At 46.1% G+C, this 9,917-nt stretch overlaps 1 protein-coding gene across 1 annotated transcript in view; it reads right to left on the bottom strand.

The window, feature by feature from the left end:
- Positions 1-200: 200 nt before the first annotated feature.
- Positions 201-9,917, bottom strand: part of DDX31 (DEAD-box helicase 31) — a 65,258-nt gene continuing 55,541 nt past the window's right edge. The window contains exon 20 of the mRNA XM_083423636.1: positions 201-767. Coding sequence (XP_083279762.1) covers positions 626-767 — 142 coding nt within the window. The 3' untranslated portion in view covers positions 201-625. The remainder of the gene's footprint in view (positions 768-9,917) is intronic.

Genomic DNA, 9,917 nt, shown 5'->3' with positions numbered 1-9,917 from the left:
TCAGGTTAAGAATGGACCTCCAGAACAAATTAAGTTCGTAACCAGAAGTACCACTGTAATGGGCATGGGCAGAGCAATGGGTGCAACCCTTATCTTTGTACAATGAATGGGGAACCCTGGCTTTTGGCCTATGCTGGCTGGAGCTGATAGGAGTTGGAGTCTGCCATCCATCCTTTGTAAAGCAGACTGAAGAAGTCAAAGAGGTTTACACATATGTGTGTGCGCGCACACACTTTTCCATTTATTTATTCATTCATTCAATATATTTCTACAGCATCCTTCAAGAATAAAGTTCTTCCTAAGGCGCCTCAGATTAAAAAATTACAATGAATAAAAATAGGCGGGCCACCACTTTCACCATTACCACTGTTTCAGGGGTTGCAGGCTCCACTCTGCATTCAGAACCCAACACCCCAAAAAAGAAAGTTCTGGTTAAAAGCTGTTACAATCAGCACACCTTAAATTTCATACAGGACAATGCTGTTCTGAATTTTGCTTTCCTTTCCCTGGAGCAGGCTTTGAAAAGGGGGTTGTGGAGGAAGAAGCACCTCAATTTTTGGTGATGCTCCCAGATTGCAGCTACCGTGAGTCTCAGCTGTCTTGGGAGAGGCTGAGAATTTCTGGCTCATCTTTCAGTTTCCAGGCTGGCCAGCTTTTTCTTCCTCTTGACCTTAGATGCAACCATGTCCAAGCCACTCGAGTATTCAGACTGCAAGATTTCGGCCAGACGGCGCTTGCCCCGAGTTTTCTTGAGAAGAAACTCACGCCTGGGCAAAAGAAAGGAGAGAGATAAGGAAGGAGAAAACTTTTTAAAGGATTTGGTTTTACAAGGAGACACTGTTGGATTTTAAAATTTAAGTATGCACTCCTCAACGTTCCCACTTTGAAGAAAGTCTCACCAAAGTGGAATTTTGGGCCAAACAAGATGTGCCATTCATTACATGATTAACATATGCAAGTTTGTTTGTTTTTCTAAAATTAAATAGCAGTTGTGGGGACGGGGGAGATTAGGACTTCGGCAGTGCATGCAGAAGACCCCAGAATCATGAAGGCTGGAACATTACTTTATTTTTAGATGTAGAACAATAATGTGGTGACAGAACACATGCTTTGCAAGCGGAAAGTCCCAGATTCAATCCCCAGAATATCCAGGTAGGGAGCTGGCCAAGGATGGAATGAGGTTGGTGCAGGGAAAAGAGCTCCATTCATCCTGTCGGATCGGACTCCACTGGCTTAGTCTCCTTCCTTGAGTTCTTACCTTGAAAATCCATCTCGAGTATACACTTAGGGTCAACAGAATCCTAATATCTCTCTCTCTTTCTCAAAAGAGATGGTAAGATACAGCTCCCTCTTTCAAAAGCAAGCCTTAATGCAGATATCCTTGAGGTGTGAATGCACAACAGGTGTGCAGGTGAAAGAGAACAGCAGTTCACACATGAGGAAAAAGCAAAGCACAGCTGAACCACGGAGGCATTTCATATCTTCGCTCAACTCTCATGTTTTAAAAAAGAGCTCCCTTGTTTTTCCAATAGTAAATATATGGGATGTGATATGCTGCACCTGCCCACCAGCCCCTCTCTTCAGGAACTGTTATAAGAGGGACTTGGGTTTGGAGCACGTCCTATATTGTAGGATTCCCTCCCCAGAGAGGTCAGACTGGCTCCCTCTTTGCTTTCCTTCTGCTGGCAGGAAAAGACCTTCCTGTTCAGATGAGCCTTTGAAAACTAAGGTGCAGGCGATGCTGATCACTGGGCTATGGTCAGGGCAAAGTGGATTTGAATGGCTGGCTCTAAATGTGCTATTGTTATTAACTAGTTCCTTTGTATCACTTTGCATTTCATAGTGATGTTTTTAAATGTTCGAAGCTGCCTTGATCCCATCTTGGAAGAAACACGAGTATATAATTACAACAACAACAAACAATGTAAAATGGATTTTTCGGCTGTCTCAAAATGGCAGGACCAATATTTTTGCCTCACTAGAACAACTGTTCTTCTAGTGATGAAGAGAAGAAGGGACGGCCAAAGTGCTGCCTCGAGGTGTTGCTGGACTACATCTCCCATCATCCCCGACTGTTGGCCATGCTGGATGCTGGGGCTGATGGGAGTTGGAGTCCAACAACATCTGGAGGGCCAGTTGTTCCTCCATCCCTGCTCTGGAGCAGCACTACACTGAGGGGAGGGTGGGATATGAAAATGGGAAGTCAGATCTTGCATGGAGTGCCTAGCTGAATTTTCTTTAAATAGGCTTAGAGAGGGGTCTTGGCTATTGCCCTGGAATGGGTGCTGCACCTGCCTCAGCCTACCCCACATGGTTGTTTTGGGGAGAAGATGGAGGCAACACGCAGGAAAGCCAGTGGTTAGGGTGTTGGGCTAGGACCCAGGAAACCAGGATCCGAATCCCTGCTCAGCCATGAAACTTGCTGGGTAAAAGGACCCAAGGCCTAACCTACCTCACAGGGTTGTTGTGAGGATGAAATGAGGTGAGAGAGAACCTTGCATGCCACCTTGAGCTCCTTGGAGGAAAGGTGGGATGTAAAGGTAATAAATAAACATACACCACTGCAATCTCTTCCTAGCAGATTTTAGAGTGAGACCCTCAGCAGGCTGCAGGGTCTTTTCAGTTGCATCCCCTCATGCTTTGGAACTCCCCCAGGAGGTCTGAATGTCCTTCCTTTACCTCTCTGCTGCCCTATCAAAAGGCAGGTCAAGGCCATTATTTCCCAAGTAGCTTTTGAGTTGGCTGGGATATTAATTCTGCTGCTTTCGTCATTTATTTTTAGGTGGATTTACAGGGTTGCATTCAAGTTAAATTCTACCCAGAGTAGATCTACTGAAATTAATTTACCCAGGTTAGTTGATGGGTCTGCTCTAAGTCTAACATCACATACTACTGATGGTCTTTAAATGTAGTTTTGTACACTACTTTGGGAGATATTAGCTACTGAGTGCAGGAGAATGGCTTTAAAAACAAAACAAAAACAGACTGTCACAAATAAGGGTGGGAAGCGACAACAGCCCTGTGGTGGGCTCAAATGCTCTTTTTGCTGATGCACATGCAACACAGCCAGCCCTGAATTGCCAAAAACTCATCGCAGTGGTGACGCTCGCCCCTCTTGGACCCGTGGTGCGTCTCTGGAGAAGAGGCCGCCATTTATCAGGGACTGTTTTCAACACGGATCATGCCGTCAATCCATTTGACGGAGGTTCCTCACTGCTTGCCCCATCCGGTGGCTGGCAGTGCCAAGCAATGAGGCTTGGATACCTCTGGCTTAATGCTATCTGAACACCTGCTTTTCTACCCACTGAGTCAAATGAGCCATCTGTGGCTGATGTGTGCTGTGAAGGGGGGGGGATGGGAGTGTCATACGGGGAGGGATGGTGGCAGCAGTAGGAGTGGGGCATAGCATCTATCAACTGAGATATGCTCCTTCAGACAACCTAGCAGATGTCTCCACTACATGGCAACGTTGGCTGACGCTGAAAGGCATATCTCGGAAAGATTTTTTTTTTTAAAAAAAGGTATGTTCTCATCAAATCAGGACACAGCATCAACACACTGGTGGAGGCGAAAGGGGCAGCCTGCAGGGCAAAAGGTCCAGTAATGCTGCAATCTGCGACTCCTTCCTAGGGTCAGGGATGGGGAACGAACCTCTGGCCCATGGGCCAAACTTGGCCTGAGAGTCTGTTTCCTCACAAACCTGATGCCATACTGTTGGAGGGTGTTTTGTGACTCTGGGAATTAGATGAAGAACTTGTTCTCAGAAGCAGAGACATACTTAGGCTCCCTTGCACCCATCACAAGGAGCTGTACCAGTGCACCCCCCTCGAAACTACTGCACCTTGGCTGCCCAGAGCAGCGCAGGGAGTGCATGGGTGGGAAAGTGGGCTCCTAGCCACTCCGAGCCAGGGTGGAGAAGCACATATTTTGCACACACACCCTGGGCCTGGACCCTTGGTGAGGTCCAACCTGGTCAACCCCCAGGTATGCTCTAAGGGGCTGTACATCGTTTTGAAGGGGAAAACTATATAGTCTGGGTGTGCTCCTAGATTACATCTGGTCCCTGGAGTCTTGTGACTTCTGTAAATAGGAGTGCTTATACCCAATTTAGGCCACTCCTGAACTGGGATCACCTGGCCTCAGAGGCCCATGCTGAACTCCAGCACCCATAATCCCCGGCTACTGGCCATGCTCTTTGGCGGGGTTTGGGGGCTGACTGGAGTTGGAATCCAACAACATCTGAAAGGCACAAGCAGAGGTGCAGTCTAGGGAAAAAATAATGGAAACAGAGTTGAGAACATTACATAGGGAACCTATGGCCCAATCCTGGTGTTGTACTCCAAATCCCTTCAGCCCCGGGCCAACAGTCAAGGATGATGGTGGGACTTTTGGGACTGCAAATTTGGACTGCCCATGATGTAGACACCTGCAGATTCCCCATCCAGGTTGAAAAGGGTGAAGAAAGGAGAAAATATGAAGCAGAACATTTAGGCAGGGAGCAATGCACTGATGGAAAAGAGCTGTGGGTCCCCTACTGAGGCTCAGCGGCGTAGCTAACCGCTCGGCCGCCTGGGGCAGCATGCACCCTGCACCCGGGGGCGGGGCAGGCTACCCATAGGGCGGGGCATGCCGCGGAGCCTCCAGGGAACTAAGGGGGAGGCAGCAGGCAGACACAAGTCCCACACTGCCCTTTTGGGCATGGCAGAGCCTGCAAGCGCCCAAACCACTGTGTCACTCCCAGGAGAGACATGTGGCTTGGGTGCACTGCAGGCCCCGCAGTAAGTGTTGCTCCTTGCGGTGTGGCACCCAGTGTGCCCCCTAACTATGCCTCTGTCTCAAACCACCCATCAAGCCTCTTATATTGTAAAAACATGAGAAGAGCCCGATGGACCAGGCCAATGGCCCATCTAGTCCAGGATCCTGTTCTTATAGTGGCTAACTACAAGCCTAGCTACAAGCAAGTAGGACCTCAGCACAAGAACACTTTCTCCTTAAGCAGTTTCCAGCAACTGGCATTCAGAAGCATTGCTGCCCCCAACTGTGGGGAAACAGCATAGCCACTGTGGTTGGTAGCCATTGATAGCCCTCTCCCTCCATGATACCCGCCTCTCCCTTGGCCCAACTCTTCTCTAGTCTCAAATCTCCCCCCGCCAGCCGGACTCTATTTATTTCTGCAGCAGAGCACCATCCAGAGGAGGGAAAAAACGCCCCAAATTCCTCCCTGGGCCAGGCTCCAAGCTTTCCCTGCCACTAATTAAGTGATATTAAGGAAGCAGCAAATGCCACAAGGAAATTGGCAGCTGAAAAAGGACTCCAATCTGACGACGAGGAGATTGCTTTGCAGGGGGAAAGCTCTGCAGCTGCAGCTTGGCCTGGGAGGGCTTCTTTGCCTGAGAGAGTCCGTCCTCTAAGGGGGCTGTGCCTCCCACTCCCAAAAAAATTTTTTAAAAAAAATTCTGGCCAAAGAGAAAAGTTCAAAGAGCGTTAGGATGTTAGGTCTGCTCATGCAATGTACTTCTCTTTCTCTCTCACAACCCTCTTCCACATGTTTGTCCCTGACAAGGGCCAACTTCTCTCTCATTACTCAAAAAGCAATGCAGAAGAGGCTGTGTGTGACTTGCGTTTAATTAGACCTGATCGCTCTGTATTGGGGGCAATTGGGAGTAATCTGCAAAAGCTAAAATTTGAGGCCTGCTCTCATTTTGATCATGCAAGCTGAAGGACTATAAACCCATAGTTGTTGGTTTTGTTTTTAACAAAACAATTTGAGAAGAAATATTGAGTTGTATAGAGTGTTAGTTATATTCAGTGTAGACCGCTTGAAATGAATACACATGCTGACTTAGGCTCATTAACTTTAATGGGTCTACTCTGAGTATGTTAACTGGAGACAAACCACTGTTTTTGTACTTGTAGAATATGCCTAGTCTTGGACATATTTCTTCTTTTTAAAAATAAGAATAATCAGGCAAAATTTCAGGGCCAGATTTCAGATATAGTAAAGGACTCTGTACTACATGGATCATGCCTTTCTGAGGTATTGATTCTTAACACAGGGAGAAAAATTACACATTCCACAGCTGTGCCAACTCCACACAGGCTTACCTGTGCAGACACCACAACCACCACTACCAACAAATACGTTTTTGGGTGCAGGATGCAGCTTCTGAAGAATATCTGCTTTCATTAAAATAATTAGAAATAATAAAAACTGAGCAAGTTTCTAGTCCTTATGGAGGCCAAACTATTTGTTATTTGTGTGTGGGAGAGTGATGTAGAGCTTTGCTCTGTTTTTTAATCTAGTTTTTAGGATTTTTTACTAAATGTTATTGGGTATATTTTTATGCAAACCGCATAGAGACTTATTATATTAAGCAGTATTAAAATTTTATGACTGGCTGAATGAATGAATAAATAAAATTACCTAAATAATAAAATAAATTAGGCATACTTCCAAACCTGTGAGCAATATGTAGGGAGATCTGGGGAGCTGGGATAGATAGTCAGCTAGATAGGGGGACTGAATAATGTTTTCAGAGTGTGGGGTTTCATGCCTCTGACTAGTTTCTCTCCCCACCCCCACCCTGTGTCTAGGCAAGCCAGAATAAATTATGCAAAGCAGCAAAAGTTTCAGAATATAAAATCCTGTAAAAATAACGAAAACAGCAGGCAACAGGGGGTTTTTTTGCCAGACCTTTCAGCTTGGAATTATACCCTCCAGAAATTCTTTTTAAAATAATGGTACTGTTATCCACTTAAAAGAAATTTTAGATCAATTAATCACAAGTGTTAGACCGTCTATCTATTAACAATCCAATTAAAACCTGCATCTACTTGAATATGAATTTAAAAATGAAAAACTACTCATGGGGTGGAGAGGGAAGCATAGTTCCCTAATACTTAACAGGTGACACAACCAGATCCACATCATATGTGTAAAGTGCATAGCTTCCCCCAAAGAATCCTGGGAACTGAAGTCCCACCACAGAGTACAATTCACAGCATTCTTAAACTACAGTTCCCAGGATCCTCTGGGGGGGGGAATCATGTGCCTTAAATGCACACTGGATGTGCTTCAAATGTATGAGGTGGATCTACCAGTACCTGGTATTCTGACAGTGACAGGCAGAGAGAGTAGGAAGGAGGGACCCCCTTAGGTAAGGGGCGTGGAACCACCTGCAATGTCAGGGCTGTATTCAAACCCAGTCAACCTTTCAGGGGGTGCATTCCAAGGAAGGGTGTGATCAAAGGCAAAATCTATCAGGATTAAAAGCTTTGTTTTACTTAAACTGCTTGGAGGGTTTTGTTGATTAAGTGGTATATAAATCATGCTGCGTATCTTTTTAAGCAGCCCAGTGCCCTCACCCCAAAGCAAAGGAATAGATATAATGTAAGCCCTCCTCAAGAGTACACCCCCTGAAATTGATTGGCACAACCATCTTATGTACATTAATTTCAGTGGGTCTACTTTGAATAAAACTTGACTGGATATAATCCCATAATCCATTAGACCCATTGCTATTAATGTTTTAACCTGTTTGGTTTTTTTAAAAAAAGAAAACAAATGTACTGAGCCCTAACGAAAGCCCTAAAAAGATCAATCTGGAAACACCTCTGATCAAAAGTACACACCCCTCATGAATCTACAGTGGTACCTCGGGTTACATACGCTTCATGTTACATACGCTTCAGGTTACAGACTCCTCTAACCCAGAAATAGTACCTCGGGTTAAGAACTTTGCTTCAGGATGAGAACAGAAATCGTGCTCTGGCGGTGCGGCAGCAGTGGGAGGCCCCATTAGCTAAAGTGGTGCTTCAGGTTAAGAACAGTTTCAGGTTAAGAACGGACCTCTGGAACGAATTAAGTACTTAACCTGAGGTACCACTGTACTATATTCCTGTAGGGATAATGACAGTACTTCCATGAATATCTCTCCCAGTGGGACGAAACAGCAGCTTAGAGAAGAGGGATGGGGCATAATAACCTTACTCCTAATTTTTATCCTGCTCTTTGCCCAAAGAGCTCAGGAATGCCGAGTTGCTTCTCCCACCTTTAATCTTCACAGCCACCCTGTGAGGCAGGTTAGGCAGATCAGGTCAGTATAACAGGCATGGCTTTCTTTTTGGCCCAGAAACTCACTGGAGCTCTGTCCCGGCACCTCTCGGGTGGGTGCCATTGCCGTTCTAAGAGAACGAGGGAGGCATTCAGGGTGAGTTCCGGCACCTCTTTTTCTAAAAAAAATAGCACTGGTTATAGGGATCTGAACTTGGTGGGTCTCTTTGTTCCAAGATGCCACCCACTGGCTCTCTTTAGATCAGGAAGGGGGTTGGTTGGAAACATTAATCACCCCCATCTCTCCTGATGGCTCCCGAGCTGCTGTCCAGTTTTTGCTCTCTGCTAAGTTTGTGGAAATGGCAATGCAAGCTTTTCTCCCTCCCCAACTGGGAGGGAAGGAAAGGCCCCCCTAACACGCCACCTCTGGAAAAGAAGGGGGGGGGGATAGCTTTAACAGAGAAACAACATCTCAGGAACAGAGGGAGACATTGTCCCCACCTGCTGTAATCCAGTGAGACTGCTGGTGTCAGTCATCACCCCGTTCCCTGCTGGGCTAAGGAGACATCAAAGCCTGCCCCATACCATCTTACATGCTCTTTATCAGCTAATCAGGCTATTCTTAGCTAAATAAAGCTCCGTTAAATCCCCTGCTCGCTGGGGCATTCCTGTCCTGCTGCCCATCTGCTGGTGAGGGTGAGCAGAAGCAGTCCCGCAGGGAGAAAAAAGGCAGGGACAATGCGTTTAGTCCTGAATCCCCTCCCAACAACTGCTCTGTGGGTCCCGTCCCCCACCCAATCCTCCTGCACCCCCCCCCCCAAAAACATACTCCGTTTCTTTAATTTTGCTTCTCGGATGGCCCGAGCTAAAGATGTCAGCGGCCCCAGCAAATCGTGACATGGATTAAGGGGGCCTTTATAACTGAACAGCCGACGCTTTGCGCAGATTGGAGCGTTGTTGGTTTTTTGAAACAATTTTGCAGGAATGGAGTATATACAAAAAAAAAGAGAGGGACCCAAGGAAAGAAATAAAAGGAAAAACTGAGAAAAGCAACACAGATATTTGCGAAAAGGAAGGTGGGCTTGGGAGAAAAGGTCAAGAACGAAACAGCAAAGAAAGAGAAAGGGAAGAAATTGAAAGAAAGTGAAGGAAAAGAAGAAGAAAGTCGTTTGGGAGTTGTTTCTTAACATGGTTTTCTTTGAATTAAAGCAAAGGTGGTTTAGAGAGCAGTATATATGCATGGATTAAAAAGTATGATTTAGAAAAAGAAAAGCACACTTAAAAAGAACACCCCACAGTTGAAGATTTTTTAAAAAGAGCAATCCGATAGGGCCTCTTATCTAAACATGAATGCTAAAAGAGGAGAGCATTCATGGCTTGGGAATAAACGTGGTGGCAGAGTGGTGAGGATTCAGAAAGGTGCAGAGAGACTGGATTTCCTCACACTCTAAAACGATGATGATGATGATGACAAAAAGCAGGTCCCAGGGCAGGCTGCAACACTTTAAAATTCAGGATTCAAAAGTTTAAAACAGATTACGGTCACAGGAATGGCAGGGCCCTGAAAAGGCACATCTCAGGTGTCTCAGGGTAAAGAGATGCATCTTCAGCATCCGCCTGTAGAGTGAAGAAGCCCTTTGCGGAGGGAGTTCCACAGCTTAGGGTCTGTTACAGACAAGCAAGGCCCTCTCCTTGGCTGCCACCCGTCACAACCTAGTGGTGTAACTACCAAGAGCGTCCCCTCTGCCAATGTCAGCACCCAAGAGGGTCAGTATGGAAGGAGGCAGTCCCTCAGATATGTTTGGCCTAAGTTATTTAGGATTTTATCCACTGAATGGTAGAGTCTGAGGTGACCCAATGACAC

Source organism: Podarcis tiliguerta (assembly GCF_965153285.1).
Source record: "Podarcis tiliguerta genome assembly, chromosome: Z".
Taxonomy (NCBI): Eukaryota; Metazoa; Chordata; class Lepidosauria; order Squamata; family Lacertidae; genus Podarcis; species Podarcis tiliguerta.
The sequence above is the reverse complement of the archived record's forward strand: the minus strand, read 5'-3'. Positions and strand labels throughout refer to the sequence as shown.